Raw genomic sequence first — 15,770 nt, 5'->3', positions numbered from 1 at the left:
ATCAGATCTACCGCAACAAGGAAGAAAAAAATCCAAACACCATCCGAAAAAAAGAAAAAAAATATATATATATATATATTACAGATTCTATCGCAAACATCTTGCTTTCTTTCCTTCTTGCCTGCTTGATTCGATTTTCAATTCGATCTCACTATGATCCAGTCCAGGAAGAATTATCTTATCATCAACTCATTACCTAATCGACAGCCACATTGTACCAGTAGAAGTGTGGTGCTCGAGCATTTGAAAATGTATGGGTTATTTTTTTGTGACAAATGGTGTTTTCAAGTTCGGGGAAAGTGTATGTTTTCATCTTCGTCAATTATCGCACAGTAAAGCGGGCGCTAACATAACGTTTCAAGAACAGCGTAGCATCCGCATCACAGGACAAGGGGGAGGTGGTGAGGGGCAGGGGTTGATGATATGACCATTCCACATAGAATAATAGACACTAGAAAAGGACAAGTAAACATATCCCATGAAAAAAAAAAGAAGCCAGCCAGCTGAGACGCCATACTATCCACGCCATATCTGCAGTTGTGAAAGACAAACTTGTATAATTTGGATATCATACCGGGGGGAATCTGTTTGCAATGCAGGTCACAAGGGAGATACCATGGGGAATATGACGGGCTGAAATGAAACCACGTAAGAGACCAGGGGGCCAAAGCTCAGAAGAATGATCTCCAAGGCCGATAATCAAGCTGAGACCGAGAAGGGAAGCAAGCCAAGAGACAAGGCAGGAATCAACCTGAGTTCGATGAGCTCGTGGATCCAGAACCGACGGTCGCTGACAGTCAGCTTCGTCTATCCGGCTCCTCAAGCTCACCGTCCTCATCTCTCATTCACTGGCTGTTCTTCTTCCAACGGAGCAGTTCAGCCAAGCTGGCCAAGCTGCATCCCATCTTCAGGAACTCATGGGCCAACAGCTCCTCCGCGGTGGCACGGCTGCGCACGTCGACACAGAGACACACGCTCAGGAAAGACTTGAGCTCCTTGCTGAGTTTCTCCGGCTTCTTCAAACGTGGAGTACCGTTCGTAGCGATGAGATACAACGCCTTCAGTGGCTCTTCGTTGAGGTACGGCGGCTCAGACTCGATCATCTCGATCGCCATGATACCAAGCGACCAGCAGTCGACCTTCGGACCGTACTCCTTCTGCTTGACGACTTCCGGAGCCATCCAGTACGGAGTGCCAACCATGGTGGCACGCTTGCTCTTGGCTTCAGTGAGCTTGGCACAGAAACCGAAATCAGCTGAAGACAACTGTTAGCATTGTTACAAACACCAGGCAGTCTGACAGCACTTACTGATCTTGACATTGCCAACACGGTCAAGAAGGACGTTGTCACTCTTGATATCACGGTGGATAATGTTCTGGGCGTGCAAGTGCGCCAAGCCCTTGCAAGTCTGACGGAAAAAGACCAGTTAGTATCTTTCACATCTGTCCAGATAGTTGACTTGACAAAACTAACCTCAAGGCAGATGGTGGCAATCTGATCCTCCTGAATAACGGGGTTGTTGTCGATAACGTCAGTGAGAGCACCGCCCTCCATGAACTCCATCACAACCCAGAGCTCTTGGTTCTGTTCCTGCAAGAACGAGTCCAGGAAGTTGACGATGTTCGCGTGACGGCTGTCCTTCATGACAATAATTTCGTTGACAATCAACTCCTTGCGCGGCTGGCTACGGAGGTCCATCTGCTTAATCGCAACCTGTCCCCGAGGACCATGGGTACGGTAAATCTCGCGTGCAACCGGGGACGTAGCGTTCTCTTTGACACGTGCGACATACACGGATCCAGAGGCACCCTGTCCGATCTTACGCTGCTTGCTGTAAGAGTCGGTAGGGTTGTCCTTGGAAACCACCGCCTTGAGTCTCTCCATGACCTCGTTCTCGGTCATGTTCGACATACGGACCTCCTTCCGTGGCTCGGCCTTCTTGGTGAGGGCGGCCTCCGCCTGACGAACGCCGTCGGGGACATTGTTCTTGTTCACGTTCTGCTTGTTTGCAATGTTCAAAGGCTTCACAGTCTGGACTGGAGCCGGGAGACGGCTGGGAGGAGGACCTTGAGCCTGCGGAGTCTTGACGCCATTGTTCTGCGGACGACTGGCAGGCGTCTGGGTCCGAGAAGTCGGAGAAGGCTGGTGGTGGTCAGGAGTACGTGGTGTCGCCTGTCCATTCGTAGAGTGGGACTCGCCAGCTTTGTGGCCGTTGGTCTGGGCGGTTGGAGGTGATGGCGCGGGACGCTGCGCAGTCAACTGCTTGTGCGGCTGACCGGGGGCCTTGGGAGCCGGGCGACTTGGGTTGTACCGGTTGTTCATGGACGGATCGCTGTCAGATGCACCGTAACCACCGAGCTCCTGCTTGGCCAATGGCACGCGAGTCTTGGGAAGGGATGCATTGTATGCTTCTTGCTCGAGACGGTTCTGCTCCTCCTGACGGCGACGGGCTTCCTCCTCTACGCGACGGCGTTCCTGGTCAGCTAACTCTTTCATACGTTCCAACTGTTTCTGCTGCTCATGCGAACGGTCTGCGTCCGAAGGCTTGCGCTGGGATTGGTTGGGGGAAGAAGTACCGGAACTGTGGCCGTCTAGACGTTGCGCACCGGCTGGCGGCAGGGGCCTTGGAGGAGCGACCGAGCTACCAACTGATCCACTTCCAGACTGCATCGACTTCGGGCTCGAAGCAGGGGGGGTCGGGGCCATGCTGGAGTAGTACTCGGGATTCTGCTCGCGCATCTTGATATCGGAATAGAATTCCAGAACTTCAATGACCGCCTGGGGGTTCTTCTTGTAGTCCTCCTTGGTGATGGCCGACGCGGTCAACAGCTTCTCCCACTCGGATGGAAGACCGACGAAGGCACCGGTCTGCGGATCGAAGCCAACATGGACGCGGTGGCTGAAGTTCGTCGGGTTGCTGACGCCTCCCATTCCGGGGCAGCGCTCATAGATCTTGTCGATCCAGTCGTAAATCTCGTCATCGTTCTTCACCTCGCAGGTGATCGTCTTTGTTGGCACGTCGCGAGTAATCAGCGCGGACCTGGAAGTGGCGTCCTTGGGATTCGCAAGGCGAGTGATTTCGAAGGCCATCCTACAATCCTCGGAACGGGTGACCCCGGTGATGTTAGAGAGCTGAATGGAGAGGACAACCTTGCCAGTTTCATTCTTCAGGAAGTCGAGGCGGAACTCGCGCAGAACAAGGTAACGCTGGTTCCAGCTAGCCAGGAACTTGTCCTCCTTGCAACGGACGTATCCCTCCTTGATAACGGCGACACCACCTTGGCCACTCTGGTTGGTCTTGGTCTGCGAGAGAGAGACGGTGCTGGTATTGGGAAAGATCGAGAGATTCGGGGTGCTCGGGGAGTTGAGATTCATCTGGCCGAAAGACCCAGCCATGTTGTTGGGATTCGTGTTGATGCGCGGACGGTCGGTTGGAGGGCGCGGAGCAGGGCCTGGGTTCATGAATGGTTCTGATGAGTACATGCTGCCGAAGTGTTAGCGTCTGAGACGAGAAACTTGCTGTATACCGTGCGGGGTATCTCAAGAAATACAGCTGGCATCTCAACAAAAGGCAGGGTAACACAATGGGATCTCCGCAGGCACACGTGTAATCAACGTTGACAGACAAGCTCCGGCAATAGAAGACCAACTTACTTTCCAGCCATTTTGTAAGGTATTGTTTTTGTCTGTAGACTTTCAAATACCTAAACAGCGAGAACTGAAGATATGGTGGGGTCAGGAACGAGGGATACGAGTGGACGGGCGTAAGTAACACTGCAGGATGTCAGTCAGCATCTGGATAGCCAAATGAAGGCTACAGCCCTATTGAGAGGTGGTAACAATGCGCGATTGTTTGAATAGAGGTCCAGGTATGTCGAAAGATGCCATTGTGTGCCATGCCATGTAGGGGAGATGTGAAGATCGCAGAGGGGTAAGTCTGGGGATTCGCTTTACCTGGCTGGGGAGTGTCGGCAGGGAATGTCCTCGCACTGGCGAGGATACTCCGAGCCTGAGGGAGCACGGCTCGAAGCACCTCGTTGTACGTTGTTGGATGAACTCCTCCAAGCCGCAGACGACCGATAGCACGCGCTTTGACGAAGGGGACCGTCGTTCGTGGTGAGGAGGGGAGGTTGTTGGAGCGAGAGCGAGACGGGAAGTGAAAGGAGGGAGAGGAGACGTGGGAGAGCAACAAGAGGTTTCACCTGCGCGGATCCCGAGCGGTCGAGGGGAAACGGGGAGGCTCTACAACTGAAGGGCACGCGGCGGGCATTCACAGACAGCGCGCGAATCTGGGGAGGGCTCCAGGAGCGTGACGGGAGGGCGGCGGCGGGACAATGCCAGCAGAGGAAGAGCAGGTGTTGTCCTTCAACCGTTGAAGTATGCAGCTCCGTGTTGCTGTTCTCCTGGCAGGTGGTTACAGGATGGAGTACGGAGAAGTACTATAGTAGTGGCAGGAGACGGCGGAGAGATCTAGTCGACTAGGGGACGACCAAGAGGGGGACGAAGCAGAGCTCGGGGGAAAGACGAGCCCAATGATCTGGCGCCGTCAACCAGATTGCCGGTGTGCCACCTCGACGTGCAGTGGCTGCTAACGACTTCTGGACGACCTAAAGATCAAATTGAGCATGTCGCTTCCTGCCACCAGAGGTTGAACCTCATTCTATAGAATGGGATGGGACGGAGATGCTAAGACTTCAGGAGAGCCGGCAAGGGACAGCAGATATCAGACACCTCTTTCTCCATCCCGTTCGCAGGACCCTTTCCCGCCCCTAACTTCTAAGCTCCGGGCTTATCGATTCGACAAGAAATAACGATGATACCAACTAGTTCGACAAAACAGCGCCTGTCAGCCATACGTCTCTCCCACGCCCTCTGCGCTTCCAACGTGAACCCGCGGATGATACACTTCACGACCTTGGAACCCGTCTGTTTGCTCTCCAGGATAAACAAGATCTCACGCCCCTGATGGCCAGCGGCACCCCCTCCATCCTCGCGCACGGCGGCCGCACATTGGCCTGGCGGGACGGCGCTAGCGTCAGACCGTCCGGCTGTTCCACTCCTGAACCGCCGATGGAAAATCGGGGTCCGTGCCGAAGTCGAGTAGAGGAGAAAGCACAAAACGGTGGAAAACGGCTCCAGCCTTTCGTTTTCCGAGACTCTTTCCACATGGCCTGCTAGTTGTCGTTAATATCCATTTAAGCTAAACTCTCCGGGCTCAACCTTGTGAACCCCTTTTTTCTTTCAACTCTCTTCACGCGAAACATGTCAAAAGTTACCTCCTAACCTAACCTATCTCTCCCTTTGAAGATCCTCCACCATCACATCATCACACACCCCCCCCTGCTTCTGATTACCCCTCATCCGCAACCCGTCCTAAATTTTAATTCTTAATTCACATGCCGTTTCTACCTCGGAGTCGCGGCCGATCGCTTTTTAAAAACTTACCAGGTACTCCGTAAACGAGTCAGAAAAACGAACACGCGCGACCGAAACGCGCGATATCATGACGCTGTGGGGCTTCCCGTGAGTTGTCCGTCCTGCCAAAAAAGGCCGGCTCCGAAGCTCTCGACAACACGCTGCGTGCCACAGCCGTCGGATTGTCAAATGATGCCATCATCATCATGTGCCCATATGGGGGGGGCCATGGAGCCTCCTTAACTCGGGAGAACTACTACCACTACTACCTACTCAGCCACAAGTCCCTGGTGTCCCTCCAGTATAGAGTATAGTTCCCTCTCTCTTCGTTCGTTCGTCCCATGTCCGGAATATCAAAGCCGAACTAGGAGGTATCAAAGCTCCAGTAGTGGCTATCTAACTAGCTAACTTGCTACTACTGGCAAATTTTTTGTGCACGAGAAACCCAATTCGACGTTTCAGTTTTCCGGCTGGTGCGACAAGAAATCCCCGACAATTCCGCAGTAGTTGCCAATACTGTTCGTTCATCTGACCAAACCTGGTAGTTACATACCTAGGTACCTAGGTACCTAACCTAACCAGATAGGTCTATCTGTACTGCGTACTACTCTGTCCGGAGAATATGCAGACCCGTCCATGCAGGGTAAATGCAGAAGCGATCTCCTGCGGGTACCTGGCCAAAAATGGCCCAATTGCTGGGGACCCACCTCGTGATACCAATGGTCTGTGATGATATGATATGGCGCCAAAACATCTAAATTATCCGTAGTCTCTGGATGCTAGGTAAATAATACAGAAGATTCCCGAACCTCATGTCTCAGCCATAGCGTTGTTGAGGGCTTCAGATCCCGATTTAGCTCCTGTGGCTTAGACCCGACGTTTTCGAGATTGATTCTGGTCCAGACTTAGTTTCTGATATCATTGACCTCATGTACCACATAATATGACATGCAGATGCAGGGGATATCATGAATATATATGTACACATTGTAAAGTATTTCGTTCCTCGTCATCGTTCACCAAGTTCAGCCCTCCTCAGACAGAGACGGCTGCTCTGACCACCCTATGGCTGCTCTTCACCAAAAGGATAGTTGAACTTGAGCAACCCGTTCAGTCCACCCACCCAGCCGTCGTCCGCTTCCCCAACCCCAATAGTCCTTCTCATCACGCAGGGAACGCCCCCGTGCCAGTCGTTCTTACCATGCCGGATCTCTTCGTCCCACACGCGGACTTCCATACCAACTGACATGCCCTGCCCCATGTCCACCCCGTCGATGCTCACTTCCACTTCCCGCCCGCGGTTCTTCGGGCTCAGTCTCAGCGTGATGGGTGTGCTGGAAGGCAGAACCAGCGGCCGGAAGCTCAGACTCCGTGGGCAGATGGGAGTCAGCAGCAAGGATGGCACCAGAGGATGGATAATGCTACCTCCGCTGCTGAGGCTGTACGCTGTACTCCCCGTAGGTGTCGAGATGATGATACCATCACCCACAGCCTCCGTAAGAAACCGTCCGCCAACAAAGATCTCCACAATAGCCAAGTGCGGTTCCTTGCCACGGTGGATGAGCACCTCGTTCATTGCATACACCCTTTTATCAGCGGTCTTGCCCTCGCGCTGGATCTCGTCCCGTTTAGGGTTGACCGGTTTGCCCTCGGGGGTGTAGAGTCCAACCTTCAAACGGTTGCGCATCAGGATGCGAGCTCCACGACTAGAGCCCATGGACTTTCCGCGCACCGATGACCATCCAGTAGGGCCCATTTGGGATTCGGTCCGCTCATCCGCTGCGGTTGGTTTTGGATCTTCCAGGATCGATGCGCGGTCACCAACTCCAGCGCCAGACATATATACTTCTCTAAATGCACGCTTGTACTCTGCGAATTTCCATTCCCCCAAGAATCCCAACGTGCCCATGCTAAAAGAGAGGACGGGTGGCACATTGTTGCATGTCGCGAAAAGTGAGGATGCGCGCAAGATTGTCCCGTCTCCGCCGAGGGTAATCACTAGGTCGACCTTGCCATGTGACACAGTACAAAGGTCTTCACTAGCTGTATTTGTATAGACAGGAAAGGGGAGAGAAGAGTGTACCTTCTCGGCGGTTTTTGGCTCTAGAATGATGCCGATCGATGGATATGTAGATGTTATATGACTGGATAACAATGGTTAGAGGGACATTGTTTGAATCGCAGGGGTTTCTCCTTACTTGGCAAATTCAATGAGAGACCTGGTCACCTCCGGCGCATTCTCCTTCTTTACAATCAGGACGTTTCGTGGAGGCGCTGGCCACTGAAGAGAGAGAAGATCACTGCCTCGGGATTCTGTTTCGGCGAAGATACATCAGTGATCATTCCGGAAACTCTCCAAGACTTATTAACCACACCTTGGTATCTTGGAATAATACGCTGAGGGAGGTTTTGTATATCCCTAATCTCATGACGCAATGGGGATGCGGAGAGCATCCGACGCCATGGTATCTGTCCTGGCGGTCCGCGCCAATGACGGAGTCGAGTAGCTATGTGCATCGTGAACAGCTATGCTGTACAGTGACTGCAAGCAATGAGCCCTATATGGCCCGTGTGTATATTAGCAGAAAAGGAAAAAGAGAGAGGGACTGTCCGGAGTCGTGATCGACCTATGCATGCTCGGTTAGGCTAGGTTAGAAGGTAGCTTTTTGAGCTGCCATTTCCGGCAAGCTGTGTCGACCTTCTTTCGCTGCGGGTATCTAGCACGTTCGATGGTTATCTGGCGAGACGGCTCTAGGGCTCTCCCATCGCCGTGCAGACGAGAATACGGGAATCTTTCGACGCTGAACTGGAGACTGTCTAGCGTACAGCCAACAAAAAACCCATCGACAATTGGAGGCCGGACGGTCAAGCTTCGTCCGGGGGATGCGAGGCAGAAGCACACCGCCTTGGGGCCTGACGTCTGCGGTCTGCGACCTGGCGAGTCCCGTGCCAAGGACGTCACCGGCAACGCAGGCAGCTCCAGGCTGATGGCCACGAGATCTTCTGTTCGTCTCCGGGCAAGCCGCCCGGCCCTGGAGCTCCTCTTTGTTACTTCCTCTTCCCTTCCGTCTTCAGGTGCCTCCTGAAGCTACCTATACCGGCCGTTGTATGACTTACACTTAACACATGGCTACTGGACCAAGGTCAGTTCGCCCCACGAGCTAATACACGGGCACCACCAGATCACCGCTTGTTTATGCGTGTTCTGGCGCAGTTCCACATCATCCGATCTAGAATGGCGGCGGACAGGTGCTAACAGACTAACAGAATCTGACCCGCACGAAATACAATCCATAATTCTCCTGTAGACGACAACAGCACCTTCGTGATGGAGAGTGCCGAGCTTCGACAGCGCCAGTCCTCGTCCTCCTCGGACAAGGGGACCACCCCCAATGGAGTGCAACGGAAGGAAAAAGGGGCGGAGCAGCGGTTGAAGCATGGCATACCAATGCAGCTTTTTCGGACGCTCCTCCTCTCGACATGGTTCAACTGCTGCTGCGTCTGCATTGTTGTGACTCAGTTGATCGGGGCCCCGCTATATTTCATAAGCAAAAACTACTACTACGCCTACATGGCTTGGACAAAGCAATGCTTTGGGATCGTCATTACCGCGCTCACTGAATGGGCCTGCCCGACATTGGTTCGAGTCAGCGGGGACAAGAGCATAAGGGGCCAACTTCAGTTTACAAAGGACGGGCGGTTGAAGACCGAATTTGCAGAGCGCATGGTGTTGATCGCTAACCATCAGGTATACACGGACTGGCTCTACCTCTGGTGGATTGCGTATACGAATCGGATGCATGGCCATATCTACATCATCCTAAAGGAATCCCTCAAGTACATCCCCATTATTGGCCAGGGTATGATGTTCTATGGCTTTATCTTCATGGCCCGTAAATGGCTGTCAGATAAGCCTAGGCTTCAACATCGTCTGGAGAAGCTGAAGACCAGGCACTCGGGCCCTATGTCAGGATCGCAGTCCCTCGATCCCATGTGGCTCTTGATCTACCCAGAGGGGACGAATCTGTCCGTCAACACAAAAATAGCAAGCGACGCATACAGCCGAAAGCAAGGGCTTCCCCAGACCAAACACGTGCTCCTCCCCCGCTCTACCGGTCTGTTTTTCTGCTTGCAACAACTCAAGGGGACGGTTGACTGGCTGTATGACTGTACCGTCGGCTATGAAGGACCACCGTAAGCTTCCCTCACAACTTTTCCCTTGCTCCCCTCTGTGGAGAAGGCTGAGATTCACATTCCACGAAACAGGAAGGGCAGCTATCCCGATCAGTACTTTACTTTGCGGTCGACTTATCTGCAGGGCCGGCCTCCGAAGTCGGTGAACATGCACTGGAGACGCTTTGCCGTCTCAGAGATTCCTTTGGATGATCAGAAGGAATTCGAGGCGTGGCTTATCGCCCGATGGGTGGAGAAAGACCAGCTGCTCGAGGAATTCTACGAGAAAGGGAGATTTCCCACAGAGTTAGAAGGCTCTATCTCCGGCGGTGTGTCTGATGATCAGAAATCAGCGGCATCTGCTGGCTATGTAGAGACCGATGTCAGACTGGCGCATTGGACAGAAGCTGGGCAGATATTCGCGGTCCTTGCTGCAGTCGCATCGCTGTTGAAGTTGCTCAAGCTTTGGGATTCCAGGGCTCGAAATGCTGCATGATTTGGTAATGTTTCATGTTGGGTGCGTGGTAGATACATTGAAAATTCACTCCTAGCGGGATATGAGAGGAGAGGGAGGACTCAGTGGCGTATTGCCATGCTTTGTTATTGTTGTTATTATTATCCTTACCCAATGGCAGAACAAGACGACTCAATGAAGTATCGTATTTAATGATTGACCAATATCTGCATTCTGCATATTCACATTGATAAAGCTATACACAGCTTGTCCTAGCTCGGAGACTGGTGTGGCGTCGGTGGCGGTGCGCCGGACGGTCCAGGCTGAACCTCCGTCCTCAGGACCGGTCGGCGAACACTGCAAGCTTCTTCCACCGCGCCTCTCCCTTCCCAGCTGCAACACAGAAGCTTCCTCGGATCCTCTGCAGAGGCAGGCCTATCTCTTGCAGGGTCCTTCTATTTCGTCTGCCTCCAAATTTTTCTGCTTAATGACCATGAGTTAGATTGCCAAATCCTTCCTGCACCTTATCTTGGACCTGTCGCGACACGGTGAGCCTCCAGGCGTCTTTACTACGACGGCATCATGGCGCCTCTACAGAATGGCTACATGAACGGCGAATCGTTTACGTCTCACACTTCTCTCGCCAACCTTCGCTTTTCCGACATTCCTTCTGCCATTGATATCCCCGCCTCGACCTTTGACAGTGAGGTCGAAGTCAGCCTTGAAGAGCTGCCAGATGATCCCACTGAGCTCTGCACCTTGCTGGAGAATGAGAAGGCGGCAAAGAACTTCTGGGTCATAATTGCGCTTGCGTATGCGAAACAGAAGCAGATCGACCATGCCATCGATATCCTCAACAAAGGCCTGGCTTCCGTCTCCCATGGCGCAACAAAGGAGAAGCTGGGATTGCTGGGTTGGGTCTCCTGGCTCTTGATGCTCAAGAGCCGACAGGCGCCCAGAGTGGCTCCGGAAGGTCAGCTTTACTCGGAGGCTAAGACGAAGGACCACTATCTACAGCTCGCGACCTCAACTTTGAACGAAGCGTCACGGCTGAATCCCGCTTTTCCACCCCTGTTCCTTACTCGAGGCGTCTTATCCCTGCTGCGTGCTTCTCTGTATCCCCCGAAGCCTGTTCGGCCCGGTGCTGTCGACACTTCTGAGAGGGTAGAGTCATTGCGACAAGCCTTGAAATGCTTCGACGAGTCCTCAAAGGCCTTCGGTGGCAGGAATATCATGGCCATCCTTGGTCGCGCAAGGGCGCAATATTTGCTGGGAAGATACGCTGAGGCGCTAGAAGGATATCAGAAGGTCCTGACAAAGATGCCTGGATTGACGGATCCTGATCCGCGGATCGGCATCGGGTGTTGTTTGTGGCAGCTTGGCTTCAAAGATCAAGCGAAGGTGGCCTGGGAGAGAGCGTTGGCTTTGGTAGGTTCAAACAACCAGTCTACAGTGCGTTCTGACATAGCTAACACATGCATTACAGAACCCAGACTCTAAGGTCGCCAATATCCTTCTTGCGCTCTACTATCTCTACGATAGCTCCAGGCATGCTACCACGGATCCGGCTTTCGGATCGTTATACAAGCTGGCTATGACCCAGTACACTCAGAAGGCTTTCAAGTTGGATAAGGAGTATCCGATGACCTGCGCCTTGTTTGGCAGCTATTTCCTCCTTCGAAAGTCATATTCCACCGTCGAGACCTTGGCGCGAAAGGCCATCGAATTGACCGATGTCATGCCGATTGCAAGCGACGGTTGGTACCTACTCGCGCGGAAAGAGCACTACGATGGCGACCCAGCCAAGGCTTCTGAGTACTACAACCGATCCGACCAGGCCAGAGGTGGCGCCGACCAAGGCTATCTTCCCGCGAAGTTTGGTGCGGTGCAGATGCAGGTCAAGAACAAGGACTACGATGGCGCTAAGTTCCGGCTGGAAAAGATCATTCAGCAAACGAAGAATCCGGAGTGTATGACCCTGCTGGGTGCACTGTTGGCGGAGGAAGTCTTTGCAGCCCAGAGGAGCGGCAGCAAAGAAGACAAGTCTGCCGAAGCCAAGAAGGCCATCAATCTCCTCGAGTCCGTCCGCGCTTTGTGGAAGGATGAGAAGAAGAAGCTTTCTCCGGATGAGTCTGTCTTGGTCTACCTGTCTCGGTTGTATGAGAGTATCGCTCCTGAAAAGAGCATGCAGTGTCTCATTCAGCTTGAGCAAATGCAGCTGGCCGAGATACCTGAGGAGGACCGACCCGACGATATTGAAGATGAAGAGACCATGAATGCGGTTCTGCGCGAGCATTTGCCTCCTCAGCTTCTCAACAATATGGGCTGCTTCTACTATCAGTCCGAGAAGATCGAGCAGGCTAGGAACATGTTCCAGACCGCTCTGAACGCTTGCGTGAAGTCGCAAGAGAAAGAGGAAGAGCACGATACCGATGCACTCGTTACAACTATTAGTTACAACCTTGCTCGCACATACGAAGCTGCCGATATGCCCGAAGAAGCAAAGAAGGTCTATGAGGGTCTTTTGGAGCGGCACAGCGACTATACTGAGGCGAGCGCAAGACTAACGTACATTGCTCTGCGGCAAAGCCCTACGGATGAGGGCCCCAAGAAGATGGCCAAGCTGTACGAGACCGATAACACGAACCTTGAAGTTCGTGCTCTTTTCGGATGGTATCTTAGCAAGTCGAAGAGGAGGGTCGCAAACCTTGCGGAGGACCACGAGCAGCGTCATTACAAGCATACTTTGCAGCACTTCGACAAGCACGACAGATACTCCTTGACTGGAATGGGTAACGTTCATCTTCTTACTGCTCGAGACATGCGACGTGAGACGGAGCAGGAGAAGGAAAAGAGACGGAAGATGTACGAGCGAGCTGTGGAGTTCTTTGACAAGGCTCTTCAGCTCGATCCTAAGAACGCCTACGCCGCTCAAGGAATTGCCATTGCCCTTGTTGATGACAAGAAAGACTACAGCGCTGCAGTTCATATTTTCTCGAAAATCCGTGATGCTATAAAGGATGCCAGCGTCTACCTCAATCTGGGTCATGTCTACGCAGAACTGAGACAATATTCGAGGTCCATCGAACATTATGAAGCAGCCCTCTCAAAGGACCGTGCCCGAGACGCGCAGATTTTAGCCTGCCTTGGACGAGTTTGGTTCCTGAAGGGAAAGCAGGAGAAGAATATCTCCGCAATGAAGACCGCCCTGGATTATGCCCAGCGTGCGCGTTCAGTGGCGCCTGAGCAGATTCACCTGGAGTTCAACATCGCCTTCGTCCAAAATCAGATTGCTCTTCTGGTCTACAGTCTGCCGGAGACTCAGAGAACCCTGCAGGATGTGCAGGAGGCTGCCGCCGGCCTCGATGAAGCAATTGAGGCCTTCGATCGTATTGCAAAGGCGAAGAATCCGCCATATCCTCGAGGCGCCTTGGAACAACGAGCAAACATGGGTCGGAACACCATCCGCAAACAGCTTGAGCGTGCCCTGCAAAACCAAAAAGAATATGAAGAGAAGAACGCCGCTAAGCTCCAGCAGGCTCGTGAAGCTCGTGAGGCAGAGATCCGAAAACGGGAGGAAGAAGTCAGGAAGGCACAGGAGGCCGAGCAGGAGCGGAAGAGGAAGATCGCTGAAGAGCGACAACAGATGGTCGAAGAAGCCCGCAGACTTGCGGAGCAGCGCGCCGAGGAAGAACGAGCAAGGGAAGAAGCAGAGCTCACGACCGACGAGGACACTGGCACAAAGGTCAAGAGAAAGAGGAAGCCTTCCAAGCGGAAGAAGAAGACGGAAGACGCTGAAAGCGATGAGGAACCGTCCAGAAAGAGCCGGAGCGTGGAACCCGGCGCTGTGAGCGATGGCGAGGCAGCGCCTAAGAAGCGCCGACGACTGGAACGCCGATCCGCCGTGAAGGATAGAAGCAAGTTCAAGAGCAGTGAGATTGTGGTCGATTCGGACAGCGATGAGGATCGTGCTGCTGCCGCTCCAGCAAGCGATGATCTCAAGGCGGAGGCATCCGATAACGACCAGGAAATGCGTGACGTTCGCGATGGCGAAGATGAGGAAGAGGGCGTTGTTCACCGTCGACGGAAGGTGACGCGCCGCATCTCCGATGACGAAGATGAAGACGACGAGGAGACCGGAGCAGCTCCCCCCGCAAAGGACGATGATGATGTCGACGGACTGTTCGATGAAAAGTCCGGTGACGAGGCGGAAGACAAGGCTGCCGAAAATGGTAACGAGGACACAGAGATGAAGGAGGGTAATGAAGAGTGAAGTCGACCACATACTCCCGTTTACATGCTCCTGCACTTGTATTCCAACAAACCCAAAGCTATTCATTTGAATACCCTGTTCTTGAGGCGTCTGGGTTGTAGGATGGCCGCTAATTGTTTTTTATTTTATCAAGCACTTTTGTAGCATAGTTGAAAGACAGCAAGTAGCCAGGCGTCTATGGGGATACCGAAGTTCATTTCTCTATTTTCACAGCATGTATGATTTCCTTTAGAAAATCCTATGAACTACCAAATCAGATTTGTACAAATGTCAATCCCTTTCACTTACCTTCTGTCCCGTTTAGTCAGTTGCCACCTACTAATAGAGTGGTGAAGGTGAGAGGGGGTTAACCGGGCCTTCACTATCTGGAATGCTATAGCTAAGTCACCTACCTCTCTAATACATGGCATCGCGTCTATTTCTTATCATCTTTCACCTCTTCTTCCGTCCGTCGTGGCACATCGTGCCATCGCAGTCATACCTAGCCCAGCATCATGGGCTGGTAAAGAGTGATGACTCGATTCATACGCCACATTTAGAAAGAAATACTTGAGCAAGTTGACCTTCGTCTGAGTTATATTATAGAATCAGATGGCCAAAGCCCCTGGTGGTCCTGCCCCTGTCTCATACATTCCATTGCAGATGAATCCAATACATAATTATATACATTGCGGATCTGGCCCGATTTTCGGAAACATATTACTACAACTCTTCGGGTCGAAAATGTTTGCTTTTTGGTGTATATATATATATATATAACCACATCTACTTTGTCCCACCAAGAGCAGAACCGAGAACCGTAAACGAGAGATTGCATTGGCGGGTGGAACTGTGTGGACTGTTTCTTCCGCTCTCTGGATTTGCGATAGTCAGAGATATTTGTTGCTTATCTTCTTTCCCTGCCAAATTCTTTTTTTTCTCGATTGACTGCTCTTTTTCTATATAATAATAATCATGGCTCTTAAACCGCATAATTCCACAAAAACAGCTGTTGCCAGTGTCCTTGACCATATAATTAATAAGGACTTCATCAGAGAAAAACAATTGAAGCTTGATATCAGTTTATGTGGGTTCCCCTAGTCCATTTTTAAGCTGGTACTGATCATTAATGAATAGAACTATAATGACTCTACTGTCTAGTATCGGATCCGACAGTGTCAAAGAGCCATGTATGTATATACGAGTGTAAATTGTTGAGGACCAACAGGCACCTGGTTAGCAAGGTTATCCAGTACCAAATCGAATTTCATCGACTCCGAACTGGCTAGTTTGGTCATCTCATACGATTCCTGCCAATAACCCGGTCATCTTATTTCAGGAGAGAGCAATTACAGAGAGAAAGTCCATTCGATGATTGAACGAACGCCTTGGCAGACAATCAATGTCTTTCACGGGGGTAACGGTTCGACAAGGGACAGTTGCCCCATCGCACTGATAATTAGCGCTTGGGATGC

The 15,770-nt window shown here is 52.2% G+C and overlaps 6 protein-coding genes across 6 annotated transcripts; 3 read left to right on the top strand and 3 right to left on the bottom strand.

The window, feature by feature from the left end:
* Positions 1-845: 845 nt before the first annotated feature.
* VTN00DRAFT_1021 (uncharacterized protein) lies at positions 846-3,666 on the bottom strand (the record flags this gene model as incomplete). The annotated part of the gene is made up of 4 exons (XM_069426841.1): positions 846-1,255; positions 1,310-1,409; positions 1,475-3,485; positions 3,656-3,666. 4 exons carry the CDS (start codon positions 3,664-3,666, stop codon positions 846-848), a joined length of 2,532 nt encoding a protein of 843 aa, XP_069291723.1.
* Positions 3,667-3,705: 39 nt separating this feature from the next.
* VTN00DRAFT_1020 (uncharacterized protein) lies at positions 3,706-5,169 on the bottom strand (the record flags this gene model as incomplete). Its single annotated transcript, XM_069426830.1, has 3 exons — positions 3,706-3,775; positions 3,956-4,440; positions 5,011-5,169. 3 exons carry the CDS (start codon positions 5,167-5,169, stop codon positions 3,706-3,708), a joined length of 714 nt encoding a protein of 237 aa, XP_069291722.1.
* Positions 5,170-6,479: 1,310 nt separating this feature from the next.
* On the bottom strand, positions 6,480-7,933 carry VTN00DRAFT_1019 (uncharacterized protein; the record flags this gene model as incomplete). The annotated part of the gene is made up of 3 exons (XM_069426818.1): positions 6,480-7,560; positions 7,615-7,729; positions 7,792-7,933. 3 exons carry the CDS (start codon positions 7,931-7,933, stop codon positions 6,480-6,482), a joined length of 1,338 nt encoding a protein of 445 aa, XP_069291721.1.
* Positions 7,934-8,145: 212 nt separating this feature from the next.
* On the top strand, positions 8,146-8,502 carry VTN00DRAFT_1018 (uncharacterized protein; the record flags this gene model as incomplete). The annotated part of the gene is made up of 1 exon (XM_069426807.1): positions 8,146-8,502. One exon carries the CDS (start codon positions 8,146-8,148, stop codon positions 8,500-8,502), a length of 357 nt encoding a protein of 118 aa, XP_069291720.1.
* A 242-nt stretch (positions 8,503-8,744) lies between these two features.
* VTN00DRAFT_1017 (uncharacterized protein) lies at positions 8,745-10,085 on the top strand (the record flags this gene model as incomplete). The annotated part of the gene is made up of 2 exons (XM_069426796.1): positions 8,745-9,610; positions 9,683-10,085. The coding sequence occupies 2 exons, from the start codon at positions 8,745-8,747 to the stop codon at positions 10,083-10,085; spliced, it is 1,269 nt and encodes a 422-aa protein (XP_069291719.1).
* Positions 10,086-10,625: 540 nt separating this feature from the next.
* VTN00DRAFT_1016 (uncharacterized protein) lies at positions 10,626-14,316 on the top strand (the record flags this gene model as incomplete). The annotated part of the gene is made up of 2 exons (XM_069426785.1): positions 10,626-11,471; positions 11,530-14,316. 2 exons carry the CDS (start codon positions 10,626-10,628, stop codon positions 14,314-14,316), a joined length of 3,633 nt encoding a protein of 1,210 aa, XP_069291718.1.
* Between the last annotated feature and the right edge of the window lie 1,454 nt (positions 14,317-15,770).

This window comes from Thermoascus crustaceus, assembly GCF_041956765.1.
Source record: "Thermoascus crustaceus strain CBS 181.67 unplaced genomic scaffold VTN00scaffold_1, whole genome shotgun sequence".
Taxonomy (NCBI): domain Eukaryota; kingdom Fungi; phylum Ascomycota; class Eurotiomycetes; order Eurotiales; family Thermoascaceae; genus Thermoascus; species Thermoascus crustaceus.
This window is presented reverse-complemented; position numbering and strand designations above follow the sequence as displayed.